Raw genomic sequence first — 17,533 nt, 5'->3', positions numbered from 1 at the left:
CCTCTCTGCCATCACAACTAATATTTCAGACATGACTGATCTAGTTTCCACAAAACTGTGCGTCTGTGTTGGGATTTTACAACATCACAGCATCTATTTACCCTAAAAGCCTGGGAGAATTATCGCTTCACTGCTTTTTAGCACTTTCATAATTACACTCCTCAAGGCAAGGTACAATATCAACATTTGTTTAGTATTTCAAACACCACTGATCTGATTTGGACTAAACCTGGAAAAGCAATGCCTCTCATGTCTCTCTCCTAGCATTCAACTTGCAGAGCTGAGGACAACTATAATACCTCTGCATCTCAAAAAATGATGCATTTGTTACAGACATCATTTATGCAGCTAAGATTAGGATAGCCTAAAGTGATGTCCACACAAGTGACAAAACCATGTGCATGAGTGTCTATGTGTTGGTACAGCAGCTACCTTTACAGGCACTGATCATCTGCAGCACCATCTCTGCAGCCCCACGGTTGTGCAGACGGGACTGCTGGTACAGAAGCCTCTGTTTCTCCATCTCCTTTTCCTGTGGAGCAGAGGAGGAGGGGAAGAGCTGTAACCCTGTCAACAGGGACTGCACTGCCCCCCGCACTCATTCGCACACAGGCACACATCTTCATAACTCTGTCCTAATTATGACCATCCACTGACTGCACACACAGACATTTCTAATGGCGCTAAAGCTAATGACGACATACAAGAAATCTCAGTTTAAACTTTAATTACCAACAATATGAATCTAATTTTTGTTCACTGCAGACTAGAAACAACAAGAAGCAGCTCACTAGAATTACATGATGATTTTGGCAGTAGCTAAATATATAAAGTTATATTTGACAAATAACTTCTGTATCTCATCAGGCCTGTCCTTGTAAGGTCACCAGATTTGGCACTTTTGGTATCTCCAGAGCCAAGATGGCATATAATCTTATTTTCATAAATGTTGAACTATTACTTCATATTCCTTTCAGGATCCTAAATTATCCTATTTAAAACACACACACACTCTGTCTTGGCAATGGAAAGATGTTGGCTCAAGAGCTGGCAGCAGCACTGGCCCTTTATTCATAGAAATCTAAAACACTAAAACTCATCAACAGCCATGATCGAGATACGGGAACACACACACACATTCCCTTCCATTGGAACACAATGTGTATTAGTGATGGAGACAGTTATTCCAGCTCTTCACATCTGTCAGAGGCAGCAAACATTCGGTGTCAGCGAGTATTTCTTCCCAGAGCATACCACACATTTCACACATTCGTAGGAGGAAGCAACAGTAGTCGTCTGAGTAACAAAGCATGCACATCCTGCTATCCAATAGTACAACTCAGTGTTGTCCTATCTTAAAGCCCTGGAGCTATGCTACCTGCAGCAGAATCACATGGCTCCTGCCTGTCTTTAACTTTAACCACAGGACACTACCTGTAAGTCTGTAAACTTGAGCTGAAATTAAGGCATTGTGTATCATTTCCTTATTTAGCAATGGACTATTGTAAAGTCAAAACAAGGGACTAGAAAAATTACAATTTTAGATTTACTTCCATGAACACAGTTTAGGAGTGGGACTTTTTTGGTGCCTAAAATTTTTTGCTGCTGACCCCCATCCACAGCAGTATATGGCTTAGCTTCTGTTTTGTCACTCCTGCTGCTTCTCCAAACTGGACTCTTTAATGATGCTACATAATACAGCACTCTATTTCTGCTGCTATACCAATATACTATACAGATATACAGTATAGCTGTAAGAAAAACCATCCTCTTGATAAAAGAGGTTAGATTGAATTCACCCACTGCACACCACCATGCAAGAAGCCCCACCCGGAGCACCCAGAACTGAAGATACCCCTCCCTCCGCCCCCCTCCCTCGTAAGCCTGACTGTGTTTTGTGGGACATCTTTTCTCTACTTACAGAGGTTCTGCTCATCTTTCGAGCAAATTATGTGTCTTTGTGATGACTGAAAAGAGACTGTATGTAATTAAGGGCGTGAGTGTGTCTGGATGTGTGTCAGCGTATGCCTGCTTGAGTGCGTGAGAGTGTGTGAGATTGGGACAGTGTATGTACGGCTGACTGTGCAGGCTTTTACTGTAGTCCTTGCTGAGCACAGAGAGGGAGGCTTGTTCAGAAGTAAAGACAAACAAAAATCAGTTACTTGTCAGTTGTTAGATTTCAAACTAGAGTTATCAGGTGAGCCCAATTAGCGGGTGAGTACAGGACGGTGTGAGTCGGGAAAAGGTGCTACAAGCCTAGGGGAGACTGACCACAGACACACAAGATCAGCACAAAAGATCTGGTTCTGCAGTTAGGAAACCTGCTGCATGGCTTGGCTTGGTAACTGTTATCAGAGTTTCCAAAAATAGCTGCTTGATCAAGTCCTGGATGACAATATTACATTTCTGAGCACATATCGTGTACCAAAAAGGAACAATGATAATGCTCAGTTGATGAAAATGACCCTAAATGAAAATTAGCATTAAACTCATTGAAGGGGTTCTTAAGGTACATTAAAGGATTCTCAGTGCAAACAGATGTAATGCTGCCCTCCAGGAAAAGCCATCGATATCAATACCTACAAAACCGCAATGTCCAACCCTGGTCAAAACAAATCATTGGGCTATTTATTCCAGTTACCAGTCATACTGATTTTGGTTTGGTTTTTAAGGTGCTGCTGAGCACATTTGTCCATGTTAACTGTGCAGCTGCACAAACGTTTTGTGCCAGCAAAGTGTTAATGGCACTGCTAAAAAATGCCTATTTTATATATTACTAGATCTGTTTACTAGGTGTGAGGGACTACACCATAATCTGTATCTGTTCAACCCAGTATATCATCTATATCTGTATGTGCACTTGGAATGACTGGAGCTTAAACCAGAAGTGGGTGGGACCTAACCAGAAGTTGTTATTTTAAACCTAAAATTGATATTGATTGATCAGAAGTTACTGTATTTATTATCTATTAGAAAACCATTCACAGAACAATCTCAGGACTGAGCCTGAGAGTAAGAGATTAAGCACAGCTACCCAAATGAGGATTTTCCTTCATCCTGAATGCTGGCGTTGACATTTTTTACTTGGATAATACTTGTCTGGATACTTGTTTCATCTGAGTATTCGGCTAAACCCTATGGTTTGGAACAGATGTGATTTTTAAAAAAATAAAAATAAAAAAAAATCGGGAAATTGATATTTCATATTTTCAAAAGACCTAGAAGAAAATCTTTTTATTTCTATTTTAGATTTAAGCTCAGTATTACACAATGTTTTTAATTTTATTTATTAATTTAACTGCCACTAAATGTATTTAAATAAGTATTATGTAGATTTGCTAAACCATACTGGGATGTGGTAATTTGCAGGAGACTTAGTCAGTCAGTCCCTAAAAATTCAGAAGACTCAGTGGTTTGCTTTGACCTGGGTTTCATTTTGTTGTCTTTAGCTGCACCGTCTCTCTGCACTCAAGTCATGCAACTTCGGAAATGAAACAAATTGTGTCTGCAACATTGATCCGACTGGTGGGCAGAGTCCAGCAAAGGCATGCACAGGTCAGTCCACCATAGCAGGAAGTTGACAAGTGGTGTGAGTGAATGAGAGAAGAGACAGGAAGAGAAAAGAGAAACTTTGTGGTGGTGGTGGGGGGGTGTGCCGAGTGTGATGTCGTGGTGTGGTCACTCTGCCCGGGGAGTTGCCTCTCTGCTGACTCCCCTGTCTCCCTTCCCCTGGTCCCCCCATACCATCTCTGTCTGTCGCACCTCAAAGGATGGCTCCTCCCCCTCCTGTTCTCCCCCTTCGTCCTCCTCACCAATGTGACAGCTCTGGAGGGGGATAATGACAGCAAGGCAGGGACTGAGTGCAAGATCACATATTTAGGAATCTTACTCCAGATAGCACAATGTTTTGTGAAATAACAAATGAGCATGTTGTAAAATTTTCATTTTTCTCCCAAAAGGTGGACGTGAAAATATTCAACAATAAACTGTATTCTGATCGTGAATTGCCTCATTTTCTTGTTTCATTTTCATGTCTTGTAAACGCTTAAATATTTATATGACTTAAAGGTTCAGGCAAGCAAACAAATATACAGTAACGTTGGGTTTTAGTTCAATCAACCCAAACAGTTCATGTTGAAGGTGGATGTACTGGATACAATCAGCCACAACCCCATACTTTGTGCTTTGCAATTTCAATGTCCATTTCCAGTCTTTTAAAAATTAATATTCTATAATTTATCATGCACAAAAAAACACAATTTACATCTCAAGACATCGCGCTCAGGGCCCAAAGTTTAAGACACTACTCAATGATCATCTTACCTTGGCCATAATATCAGCATAAGACATATAGAGATGGTCAACGTCAAGTTTACTGTAACGAGAAAACACATCCCAGGAGTCAACAAGTCTCACTGTGGAAGAGGTCACAACGGTGAGTTACAGAGGAGGCTAGATGCTCTTACGTCTTTTCTGTGAGAGCTGTGCGGCTGAAATGAAGAATCAGCTGATGAAGGGGGTCAGGCTTTGTCTCTGTCTCCTCTTCCTCTTCCTCCTCTTCCTCCATGGCTTTCTAATTATTGGAGATAACACAAAAGAGAATGAGAACATGCTTATGGAAAATATGCCATTAATGCCAATTACACGTCTAACAATTAAGAGGAAGATTACTTACTGATAAGTCATCAATCATTTTGTCCTCAAATGAGTAACCCTCAGTCTCTAACCAGTTGCGTTTGTAGGCGTCCAAGAACATGTTGGTTGCCCTGTGCCTGTAAGAGGAGAGATTGCTGAGACTTAATTCAGGAGGGTTGTAGTGGCTCATGTGAAGCCTTCTGATTCATTTATATACTTATTTTATTGAGTATGAAGGGAATCATTACGCAGGGATGTTGTACAGGGGCGTCATTCTGAAACAGGCCACCACAGCCCTGCGACGCTGTTTGGACAGCAGCTTGTGCCAAACCATTTTCTTTGACTTGAAGGGATGCTCCGTCTAAAGCAAGAAAACATGTCTACTGAACAAATCTTTCCTAAAAATATCTCCCTTTTTTTTTTTACCTATACAGTCACGTGTTTTTGCTTGCAGAGCACTGGAGCTTGTGTCTATACTCACCACCTCAATGTGGTAAAGGACAGCAGACACCTCTTGGACCCTTTTTACCACCTTCTCAGGGTCCTCAGCATCTTCAGCTTTTCCAGACATCTCCTTATAAAGAGACATCTGCCAGCGCATAGCTGGGTCCTCCACCTGAAAACAAATATGTATAATGTGTGTTAAGATGTTTGCAAGGGAATTGTTTTTTTTGTTTTTTTTTTGTCTTCTTTAAAATACACAACAATTAAAAGGTCTACTCACCTTGCCTTGCAGATGCAGATTATTGTGCAAGAACTCCCTCACCTCTTCATCTGTGTCTTTCTACAAGGGAAGGGAACAAGATTCAGAGGACATTCACACTTTATTTGTTCACTCAAGACAATCATATGTAACAAAAAGTATTAAGTCAAACAACTGACACTGACATACTCTATAAATATAAAGCATTTGATTGTACCAGTGAGTATCTGATCTTGGCAAGATTGATGAGCTCCTGGTCTGCAGGAGAGCACATATTGAGGCCGATAGGAAGCATCTTCTTTAAAGCCGCTACGATAAGGGAGGTCTGCACAGAGTAGCGATCCCCCCGCCGCTTCTTCTTGGTACGCTCCTGCTCTGAGCCTCCAGACTAAAGACAGAGAGAAGTTCAGACTGATGCATCACTGTTAGATTTACAAGAAACTGCACCTCACACATCAAAAATGTCCTTTTCAGTAAATAATTTTATAGAAGCATAAGAAGCTTTTGAAAATATTTAACAAGTATTGAAGTACTGAAATAACTCTACTTTTAACACAAAACATAACAGCTACTTACAGTGAAAAGTAACATTTTACATGATATCACAACATGCTAATAAAGTGAATCAAGGGCTAAGTCCCTGTTTACACCTGGTATTAACATGTGTCTTCAGTAATGCTATCACAAGTAGACAGCTCTAAGTCTAGTGTGCACGGTGGTCCATGGTGATGTAGCATGCAGATCATGATCTCTGCTCTTGCTACATGTCTCCCACTACTGGCAAGGCAGAAGCAAACACCACCAACCTTCACCTTACAGCACCTCCCTCTCTCCACCACTATATTGCTCTCTAGTTCCATCAACCCCCAGACCTCAAGACACATTAAGGAAGCACTGGGTGCATTCACACCTGTACTTAGAGCTGTCCACTTGTGATGCCATTACCCAGGACGCATAGTAATACCAGATGTAAACAGGGCCTGAGTGAAAGTAATATTTCATCAGCTGAAATCAGACAGACCAACTACTACATTTTCTTGTAAACATCAGCCCTTGGTGGTATTTCAAGTGCTGCATCAGCTTCAGTCATTACACACAATGCAGCCTCACTGTTAGTAGTGCAGAGGCCAGACAGGGCACATCCTGTCCACTGGAAAGCACACAGAACAGCACAAGTCTATGGGGTCAGCTCCATTACCCTGGAGCTCTTCTCACACACTCCTGTCCTGAGACTGCCAATGCTTATTACTGACTGTTGTCTGGCCTCACAGCGACCTCTCTGCCCTCAGCGCAGGTATATGGGTACAAGCTGCTCTTTAGGCAGAGAGGCGTTGTGATGATCAGGTAACAGAGGCTTACTCAGTAATGCCCATCTGATAGCCAAGGAGAGAAGGTTTTTTATTTATCTTATAACAAAAAAACATCAATCAAACAGCAATAAGATATTCAATGATTTAACAATTTAATGATGTCAATGAATTAGACATAGAGGGACGAGTCCAGTTAGTAAATATGATGAGAGGTGATGTTGAGCTAGCCTCAGTTTCCCCCGACATATGCTGCTGATGGACAAAGCGAATCTTAACCGTTAAAGCAAGGGATGGTATGGCTTTTTGGTGTAAAGTGGTAGTGAAAACATAGCCAGTGACAAAAATTAAAAAGAGAAGAGTCCCCCAGCGCAGGAATCTTTATCACAAAAGCTGAAAGAAATCCAAGCGTCAATAACAACATTTCAACATCACAGATGGCACAGTAGCGTGGGCTCCACGGCTGTACCCAACAGGTATGATCTAAAGGCAAACTGTTTATTAATCACAGAAAAATAGGGTGATGGTGCTCGGCCGCAGGAGTGCACACTCAAAATCATATACACAACTGCTCAACCGAGCGCCATGAAACCTCTCAGGCCACTATGATCTACAGCAAAGAGCTTTCATCAAGCCGCTCCAGACCCCGACTCACACATATACAAACACACACACACACACAAACATTGAACATGGGGAAACTTAACATTAACATTAACATACACACATTCACACTCAGTATCACATAATCACAAATACTGTATGTCCCACTCACAGAAAACTCTCCTGATATAAGCACTTTCAACTAAATCTACATTATACACTATCATTTCACCCACAGATATCAACTACTCTCACATTGGTATTACTAAATATTGTAGTGAGTTCTCCGGATAGTAACTATGTGTTTTTAACCCTGTTAGGCCTGTCACAATAACTACTTTTGTTAGACAAAATACTGCCCCAGAAAAAATTGCGATAAATGATATTATTGTCATTTTGAGACCATTTCATGCCAGCATGAAAGCTAGCATAATAATGCAAGCACACCCTTTCAAAGAGCAATATACTTTTAATTCCTGCAACCCTGCGTCCTCATATGACGATTTTACAATTTGGGTTTGCTGCACCTTACATTTCATCTTTTTATGTGCCGTCTAGGGGTAGCAAAAGCTCAATACACTAATCTGTGTATACACAAGATGGCAGCCATCTCTTCCAAGTCAGTCTACAGCCAAACCCAACACAAAAGTGGACAAGGTACAACACCTGATCACATTTTGTGATCGAAACTTATTTATTCATGCTTAATAATATTTGTAGTTTGATATGGCTTACAAATTTGACCAATTTTAATAGTAGTAACAAGCTAAGACTCTCATAATTATGAAGTAATTGTTTAAGGGCATTGGGACTTTATTGTGACTTGTATTTTTGCGGCATTTCACAAAGGCCAAATAGGTGTGACTAGGGGTGGGCAATATGGCCCTAAAATAATATCACAATATATCAGGGTACATTTGCGATACTCTTGACGATATGACATGTCAACCAAACAGTTTGCCTTTAAATATTCAGTAAAAACTAAACTAAAATTATCTCTCATTTGTTTAGTTTGTAAACAACAACAACAGTAATTCAGAGTGAGAATCAGATTGTGTATACAATATTAATAGTACAATAAAATAAAATCTACCACAAATTACACATTTTAACAGTTTCTAACTACAAAAAAATTTACCCATAGATCTATAAATATAAATCAACAGGCGATTTCCTTCTCTTTTAGCAAAATCCTTAATGACTGAGTTATTTTTTTCCACCTGGACATTTATGCTCTGCTATTTCTCCTCTAATCATCATGCTGTAACCTGTGACAGGCTGTTATGCCACAATAACTACAATAACTTCACATATATGTAGTTTTGTGTCCAGCCACAAGCAGCACACAGGTTTACCTTACCAAAGGTTTATGACAAAATCACTTGACGACATCAGACATTGGAACCGGAATATTAAGAAAAAGTAATTTTTTTAAAAAAGTAATCACCACCTGTTTATACAAGAAAGTATTTTAAATTATAGCACCTTTGTAGGAGCATCCCAAATTTACTTAGCTTAAGACTTAATACAAATTTGGCCGACAAAAACAAAACTAAGTGATGCGTCTTGCAACTAATAAACGAGCTTAGCGAAGCTCTGACAACACTGCAGTTACCTCCATAATCTGGCTGGCGTGCAGCCGGGGGTAGATGGCCTGAGAGGTAGGCGGTTTGCCATTGGATTTACTGAGTGGACAATGGGGTTATTGGAAGGTAAAACTGTAAAACGACAGACATTTTGGCTTGCTGCCAGGGGTCGACAAACATGTGTGTGACACACCACACAATATCGAGAACAGCAGAATGATCGAGGTCATGTCCATATACACCATATGATAACTTGATAACATAATTATCGTGACAGGCCTAAACCCTGTACGTGTGTATGTATGTGTGTGAATATTGGGGTCCGTGTGGAAGAAGTGTGGTAATCCATGGGAGAGCTTGATGAAATGTCTCCCCAAAACTCAGGGTGCCATGCGATCAGCACAGCGCTCGTGCACAAACACAGTCTAACCTCTCCATCTCCGGCCTAGTGGCCCAGCATCCAACCCCGACACAGGATATAAGGAGAAAGCACAGTTAGCGACACTCCTACTACTGCCTAAACACAATGTACTGCCACTTACACTGTCCTGGCAAAGGGTGTTAAAAGGTATGTAACAGCGTATTGCTCTAAAATCTCTAGATTACTGTTTACCTGATGTTCTTTTCCATATCAACTTAAAGGAAAGAAAGACAATAACAGCTGAGAGTGGATCGAGAGAAGTTGAAAACCTTTCCCGCTTGAAATGGGTGGTGTTAGTGAAATATTAATCATTAGAGTTTAGTTTTGTAATGTGTTACAGCTCAAGATATGGAGTAAGTGAATAAAACATCTAATTAGGTAAAAGGCTATGTTTCGCTTGGCTGTTTGTCTGCATGTTTGCTCTCACCTTGCTCATCTTGCTCTTACTGTCTGCAGTCAGGAAGGACATATTGTTGATCTCATTCATCACCACAAAATTCTGTTCCTCCCTCTTAAAGTTCTGTGATCAATAAGACAACAACAACAAAATGTTAGATGGCAAAGGGCAGATGAAAGTCCAAAAAAAGAGAAAAGACCACAGAAAACAATAAGACTTACATGGGATTTGGACCAGAAAATGAAAACCTCTCCCACCATCCTAAAAAGCTCTTCTGCATCTGGGTCTGGACAGGTCAACCATCTGGCCCTAAAGACAGAGATAGCAATGGATTAACTGGAGCACATGGATCGAACTCTGTGAGTCCTGGCAAAGGGGTCGGAAAAGGTCATACCTTATTTTATCACAGCTGACCAAAATAGGCTTATTCTGCAGACACTGTATAGCTCTGTATACTGACAACATGATCATTTCCTTTCTAATCCAGAATAACCACTCTGTTTTGGTGGATTGAATTATTTTTTTCAGGCTGTTTTTTTTCTCTAGCTTTAACTTTAATGAAGTCTGAAGCTTTGCCACTGGAAGACAAATAAAAACTGGCCATGCTGGTGATGTCAGTTTCAGCACTTAGCACTTTTATTGTAAAATATATTGTGGTTAAGTTTCCACACCAAAATACAGTAATAGTGTGACCATCAAAGTCCTCTTAAAGGTATAACTATGCAGGATTGTCAACCACTGTTTGTAAACATGCTCGCCAGTGAAAGCGAAAGTAAAAGCCAACCCCAGATTCACTCTTGTCCAGTGTTACATCTTACTAAATTTGCATTTTTTCGGCCCCGACCTCACCTCAGTGCTGTGGGGATACAAGAAAATACAGGCAGAGGGCAGAGTCGATACAGAAAAATACACTGCAACACACTTCTAGTGGGTCATTAAGTGATGATTGAGAGTGATTACTTCTGTTTGAGCCATTGTTTTTTAGGAAAATCCTGCATAGTATATCTTTAAAGAAAAACAGTGCTCACCGAATGTAACTCATTCAGGACACAAGTGCCAATGAATTTTTAAACCGTTATACTGACAATATAAAGCAATAGTGCAACAACGAAAAAAGTGTTTTTAAATTCATCATGTCATCAGTGAGTTCAGCTACCTGTTATTGTCCACGTAGCGGATGAGCAGCGGGTAGAGGGCATACAGATCCCGACAGAGCACAGCGAACTCATCTCGGATGGTCCCGTTTTCACTGTCCACTTCTGTTTTGCCCTCCATGCGCAGCTGCTCCTCCTCGGCCACCACCTTCCCTGAGCGCTTCTTCAGTTTTTCCATAGTGGGGATGAAGTGGGATTTAAGCATCTCTGGTTTCGCCCTGCTGACAATGGGCTGGGCGAACACTGGACAAGTGGTACAAGGGAACCAACTGTCATTAGCCAAAGTAAGAGTGAGCAGAGTTTTCTCCAAATATGAAATGTAAAAATGTGAAAAAGTAGTTGTCTATACTCTATATTACACACACTGTTCTTATATGAAAAGTAAGGAGCACTATCAAAGCATATTTAAAGAGGACCTATTATGCTCATTTTCATACTTGTATTTTGGGTTTCAACTAGAATATGCTTATGTGCTTTAATGCTCAAATAATTTATTTTCCTCATATGCCTGAATATACATGTATTCATACTGTCTGAAACTCCTCTTCAAATAGCCCAGTCTGCTCTGATTGGTCAGTGTTACCAGGACTCAAAAAAAGTATAGCTCCACTTTTTACCATGAAACATCACCACGAAGTGCATCTCAACTAAAATCTTCCTAACTGGACATTTTCCAGCAGGAATATGATCCGAATTTAGGGAGAAGTTAACAGCATTAACAAACATTACACGTTTTCCTGATGTTAGCATGTAGCAGGAGAGAAAACGCATAATAGGTCCAATTTAAGAAGTTTGGAAACCCAAAACCGCAACATTCATGACTGATTGAAGTTGCCTGTCAAGCAACAACCATTGGTGGTGCAATCACAGAAGCCCACTAGATAACCGTCATCCACTACGGTCATTAGAAGATGTCTCACATCACCTGAAAGCCTTGTAGCTGATTGTGAAACGTCTGCTCACTGACCTGCCAATCTCTTCATCCAGGAGGCCTCATCTATGCCCAGGTTGTTAACCACAATCTTCATGATACTACCCAGCAGCTGGTTAAGGTGCTCAGAGGTGATAGAGGTGCAGAGCTGGCCCTCCTGCTCTGGGAAATTCTCTGGGCCCCTCTCCCACCAGCGTGGGAGGTAGTTACACAACATGGGCAGCGTGATCTCAATCACATGAGGCATTTCTGTGTAGCGAGCTCCAGACTCTGCCAGGTCATGGATCTCCTTCATCAGGATCTCCAGCTCTGGGATGTCAGGGCACAGCTCCTCCACTCTGTTGGGAAGACCCAGAACTGAGGAAGGAGAGGGAATAGACATTAAATAAAAGGTAAGGAAACAAGTGATGATTGACAAATTTGAATTATTTGATAAACAAAATGTAAGGGTAGAAAAACAAAGCATAAAAAACGCACTGGTTCTCTCTCTGGGAGTCTTGGTGGTGTAAACAGAAAACATGTTGAACTCATTCAGTTCTGGCTCAAGGAAGGCCACTGGCATAGCAGCTGCTAAATGGGCCAAACACTCGCCAAGAGCTGGTCTCTGTCTGCACAGGAGAAAAATACAAGAAAATCTTAATGCTATGTCAAAAATAATGCAGAACCAATCAATAAAAGCATACATACATATTGTTTTTCTGTTAAAGGCTCTGCAGTTTTTCTTGTGAATCAAGGGTCTAAGGACAGAGGGTCTTGTATGATGTACAAGCTTCTGATTTTGGGCTATAGACATTTAATTAATTTGACTTGATGATCAAAATCCCATATAAGTGTAACTTGTTGAAGAAAACTTGTTTTCTCTACTTACTTTTCTACATGGGGAGTCTTCACTGTGCCCAAAGAGTAGATACTGCACATTAAACGATAGCAGGATATTTGCAGGTCGTCCACTGAGGAGAAGAGAGGCATTGCATTAGCTTTGAGTCTGCCCTTAGTGCCACTAAAACTAGAGCCACGAAGGACAAGTAATGAACCATTAAGTCAGTAGAGGGAAGCACTTACGCATGACATCATCTCCAAACTGATGCTGGGCGATGTGGTCAAACAGGGAAGTGAGCACTGGCAACAGGGCACTGGTTGTGTAGCTGATGTTTTGGGATACACCCTTAACCTAAGGGAACACAAGACAAACACACAGAAATCCAGATATCAGCTCATGCGGAAGGTTAACATGCAAAAACAATGCAGTAGGGTGCTGTCTCTGACCTGGTTTCGACTTGACACTTTGCCTAGTTTCAGATTTTCAACCATCTTCTCAATGTCATCTGCAGCACTCTCAAAGAACTGACGCAGGACAGCCTTAACAATCTCAGGGCCAGATTTCATAACAGTCCTTGAAAATAAGGACACAAAGAAGTCAAAAAAAGATATATATAACCTCAGATGGTTTGTTTCCATTTTCTGTCTGCTCGGGGTTGTGCTTAGGATGCAATATACACAGATTCTGAAATTACCTGGCATCCAGTGATCGTGAGAGGATGTGCAGACAGTTTACCACTGCACCTGCATCCGTTCCTGAAAACAGCACAACAAAGATTTGTTTTGTTAGGTGTCCTACATTAAAAATCCACTTTCTATAACAGTCAATTTATTGTAAAGACCAGAGTTATTCATAACAGGAATCTATCTTAAAAGCACTCCATTAAAAACAGAGAACAGAACATACAGTTACAGTAGCATGTGTTAAAAAAACAACAACCACACTCAAATCACATTAAAACCATTCATTTTTTTACTCACCACAGATACTGTTTCATACATAACTGAGGCAGCTTAAAGCTTTGGCAGGAATATAATCGTGGGCAACACACCTCAAGCATTCTGTAATTCAAATGGACCGAGAAAACACTAAACTGCTACACCTCTTCTTGGCTCTGTTTTCAGGCTTTAGAAAATCTAGACTGTGACAGGAGACTTTGAGCAATCATAGGTCATTTCAGGGATAGGGCGTGCTTGAAAAAAGCTTGTGTCAATATCAGCGAAGTGTTTCAGAGATTAAGAGAAAATGTTGCTAATAGTGTAGCCTTCTGCTTAATAGAACTACAGGCTCACAGCTGTGACTTTATGTTTGCATACCTAACATTAGCTTGAGCCTCAAACCCCAGTGTGTCCTCTGCTTAACTACAGACCACCTCACCAGGAGGAGAGCCGACAGCAGCTCTGGACACTGTCCCCCAGTCAGCAGCCAGAGCAACCCGAATTCAGCCTGCACAAACCCCATCTCCAAGGGGCTGGACAACCCCAACTTACCACTGGATCACCAAACATTCCACTGCTGCCATTAAACAGGTTAGATCTGATGCTACCACTGGCTACCAGCCTGCCCTGACACCCGGGACTGGGGGGAGTTCGCACTAGATGCTATAGCTGCCGACCAAAGGTCCATCTCCCAACTGCTCTCCTCCTGGGGAAGCAGTCCACAGTGGCGGAGAATGAAGCACAGGGACCGTGGGGTGGTTAGCTAGCTAATTCTTGTCTCATCTGTGGTCTGATACAGAGGGAGAGAGAAGGGCAAGGAGGAGCTAAGCTGATACACTGTGTGCAACTATACATTAAAGTAAGATTCAATAAGTCAATGTTTGGGAAACACTGATTAGCTGTATAAGGCGAGTGCATATGCCCATGGTCATCTGGTGGGAGGGGCCTAGAACAGAGAGGGAGGAGCTGCATTTTCAAGTTCTGCCTTTTTTTCTTTTCCTTTTCCAAATTTCTGCCTACCCCAGCTTTCACTTGTAATTATGGGACAGCTGAATCATATATTGCTATACTGTGCTATATTCTATTAAAAATTCATTTCTTAAGTGCAATGCTACCACTTTGCAGTTTGACTGCAATGGTAGATCAGTTGCAGTGGTGCCCCTTGATGCTCATGTACCATGTTGTACAGGTGAGCCAAGCTAAAAGAGACAGGCTCAGTTTGAAATGCATGCCAGTGTCCAGTGAACACTGGTTATAAAAGAGTGACTGTCAGTGACACATGATGGAGAAGGGGGAAGAGAATGAGTATAAAGCATATACTGCCTCATATAAGCCAAGATAAGAACACTTCATTGAGCTGCGGCACAATGCTATCCTACCTCACACCACCACAAACATTCATGCTCAAATTACTCTCAGTTTTGAGTGCCACTCTGAGTCTAGGCCTTAAAAGCAAGAAATACAACTTTATAAACACCTGGGGCCAGATGTATAAATGATGTGTACACACCAAAAACATGCATACAGCATTTCACATAAAAGCTCTGTGTACTTCATCCCAGATGTACACAGTTTTCTAGAGATAGCTGTGGGTGATATAATAAGATGAACATGAAATATAAGATGATGTAATATAAGATGATGATTTAAATCTGAGTCATCATCTCCCTGAGTTAATGATAGATCAATTTTATCCTGAATTGTGAAGCGAATCTGTTTCAATATGAGCTCTACAAATTCATCAGTTTATTATCACTCTTATTTTAATAATGATAATTAATAGAGATCACTGCAATGATGGTTTGCAGATACATGTGATAAATTAATGGTATAGGTACTATAAATAGCCACAGCTGTACATAATGACAGCTGCTCTGCTGTTGGAGAACCTCACCAATGCATCACAGTCAGTTAGACTGCACTTTGCTCTTTTTCATTGGCAGGTTTAATAAGTGGTGGGATGGCACAAGTATTGTTAGGCAAAACAAATGTTTAGGGGTGTTTCTACATCCATTTATGGCTCACTGTGGGAGTGAACATGAGGCGTGTGCACGTGCGCCAAGCTCCACAATGATTGAGATATGTAAAATAGAACCACATGTCTAAATCTGATGAAAATAATGCATATGTGTATTCTGTCTGAGTTTTAGTTGTGAATCTACAGAGATTTATGCATCTGGCCTCAGGTTGCAGAAAACATCAAAGCCAAGCAGAAGGTGATCTAAAGAAAGAAGCATTAGACGAGCAGATTCAGTAAGAAGAAAGGAAGAAACGCTGCAATGCTTAGTACATAAATAGGATGGTAGGAAGGAAGTGGAAGCAAAACAGATATGGAGAAATCAAAGGAAATCAGAGAGGAAAAACAGACACACAGGGACAGAAATGGTGATAGGTCATAACGCCATCATGCAGATTCCTTACCAAAAAGAGATACCCTGTGCCTCACCAAAGCAGCCAACTTACAGAAGATACTGAGGTAGGAGGAGAAAAGGGAGAAGGAAAGAAAATGGTAAGGGGGACACAGGGTAGGAAAGATGTTTGAAGTAACACAGAAAGCAAAAGGGAGGTCAAGGAAATTGACTGGATATTGCACAATGACAGAGAGACTTAGGGACATGGAAGAGGGAGAGGACCGACACTGTCAGACAAAAGTACTAAAGGAAAGGTAGATGGTAAAGAGTTCATGTCACATAATTCAGAGAACAAACCATTCTTCTGAAAAACCTTTTCTAAGCTTTTACTGCACATACCTTGCAATCATCTCTTTCTCCTTGTTGGAGGAATGCCCTCCACTACCCAAGACTTTAGCAGGAGTAGAGAGGAAGTAAAGGCAGTGGTTCTTGAAGTACTGATTTACCAGTGGCAAGAGGATCTATGAAAAAAACAAAACAACCTAAGATGAAACATTAATTACAGAAAATAATAACTTCCTAAGAAACACACCAGCATGCCATTAAACAGGCCTCATGTCTCAGTGTTCATTAAGGACAGCAGGATGGTGTAGAGAGCGGGCAGATGAAACCTCAAAGGGAGGATCCATCTCTGAAGCCTTGTTTCCACCAAAACTTCTAATGAGTCCAAGGAACTACTTCTCAAGAAACTAAAAGGTTCCTTCGGCTCTTTGTCATCTGAGTTTTGACTGCGGCCTTAAGACCCATGATGATAAGGCAAATTTGGCCAGTGACGTATGAAACTGCAACATGATTGGACGAGTGCTGCTGGTGTTTGCAGGGTGAACACACTCTGCAGCCTGCAGTTCAGTGTTCCAGCCTATTTCCTATAAAAATCACGTTAGTAAAATAATTCTACTTAAGTTTTGTCTTACTGTAATGACTTTTAGGCCTACTGCTGCATAGTATTGTTTCAAGTTGGATGAATTAAAGAAATACAGAAGAGAAAAATGAAACTACGAGCGTCTATTTCCACAGTATGTCATCTGTGGAGTGTTTGATGGTTTTTTATTTGTGCTTTAGATTGTAGCTGTTGTGAAACAATCAGAAAATAATGTTTTATTTCTCTCATTCACTGGCTATCTAACAGCACAGCAGCCTATCTCTCTGTCAGCTCATTTGTCTGCTCCATGCTCTGAGCTTGTTGGCGCAGTCCCTCTGTCTTTTTCTTGCTGTCATTTTTAAAATGAGTTGGGAAGCAATACTGGATTACTTCTTTGTTTTATCAATGAAGCAGTGCAGGATTTGAAGCAGCAGTGTGTGTTTGACCAATCAGCAACATTCATCCCTGCAAACCGCACCCTGAATTTTCTGTACTTTGACCATATACTATCAGAATCTTGTTTGTGTATTTCACCAAGAGAGCATTCCTGCAAAGGTGAAGTTCTCTGACTTTCCTTGAGAGGCAGACAAGCAAAAAGAGAGCTCAATACAGCATCAAACATCTCACCTTGGCAAAGAATTTGATCTCTTGTTCATGTGGTGACTTCTCCACTCTACCACTGCTAACCACAGCCTCTGTATAAAACCAGAATTATAAATAAATCAGTTCTCTGGCATCGACAGGTATATTATGGATTAAATGGCA

General features: G+C 41.0%; 1 protein-coding gene across 5 annotated transcripts in view; it reads right to left on the bottom strand.

Moving 5' to 3' along the window:
• Positions 1-17,533, bottom strand: part of ryr1b (ryanodine receptor 1b (skeletal)) — a 94,009-nt gene that overhangs the window by 23,791 nt on the left and 52,685 nt on the right. For 3 of the 5 annotated variants that reach the window (XM_050059639.1, XM_050059631.1, XM_050059657.1), the window contains 21 exons: positions 17,396-17,463; positions 16,246-16,367; positions 15,917-15,966; positions 13,252-13,312; positions 13,004-13,130; positions 12,800-12,908; positions 12,606-12,687; positions 12,215-12,345; positions 11,774-12,094; positions 10,809-11,049; positions 9,874-9,961; positions 9,683-9,775; positions 5,556-5,726; positions 5,360-5,419; positions 5,117-5,251; positions 4,884-4,996; positions 4,676-4,772; positions 4,467-4,573; positions 4,324-4,375; positions 3,745-3,825; positions 433-532 (listed from right to left, as the gene is read on the bottom strand). In XM_050059639.1, coding sequence (XP_049915596.1) covers positions 433-532; positions 3,745-3,825; positions 4,324-4,375; positions 4,467-4,573; positions 4,676-4,772; positions 4,884-4,996; positions 5,117-5,251; positions 5,360-5,419; positions 5,556-5,726; positions 9,683-9,775; positions 9,874-9,961; positions 10,809-11,049; positions 11,774-12,094; positions 12,215-12,345; positions 12,606-12,687; positions 12,800-12,908; positions 13,004-13,130; positions 13,252-13,312; positions 15,917-15,966; positions 16,246-16,367; positions 17,396-17,463 — 2,409 coding nt within the window. The remainder of the gene's footprint in view (positions 1-432; positions 533-3,744; positions 3,826-4,323; positions 4,376-4,466; positions 4,574-4,675; positions 4,773-4,883; positions 4,997-5,116; positions 5,252-5,359; positions 5,420-5,555; positions 5,727-9,682; positions 9,776-9,873; positions 9,962-10,808; positions 11,050-11,773; positions 12,095-12,214; positions 12,346-12,605; positions 12,688-12,799; positions 12,909-13,003; positions 13,131-13,251; positions 13,313-15,916; positions 15,967-16,245; positions 16,368-17,395; positions 17,464-17,533) is intronic. The other 2 variants (XM_050059647.1, XM_050059666.1) reach the window with 1 other exon arrangement.

This window comes from Epinephelus moara, chromosome 2 (assembly GCF_006386435.1).
Source record: "Epinephelus moara isolate mb chromosome 2, YSFRI_EMoa_1.0, whole genome shotgun sequence".
Classification (NCBI taxonomy): domain Eukaryota; kingdom Metazoa; phylum Chordata; class Actinopteri; order Perciformes; family Serranidae; genus Epinephelus; species Epinephelus moara.
The sequence above is the reverse complement of the archived record's forward strand: the minus strand, read 5'-3'. Positions and strand labels throughout refer to the sequence as shown.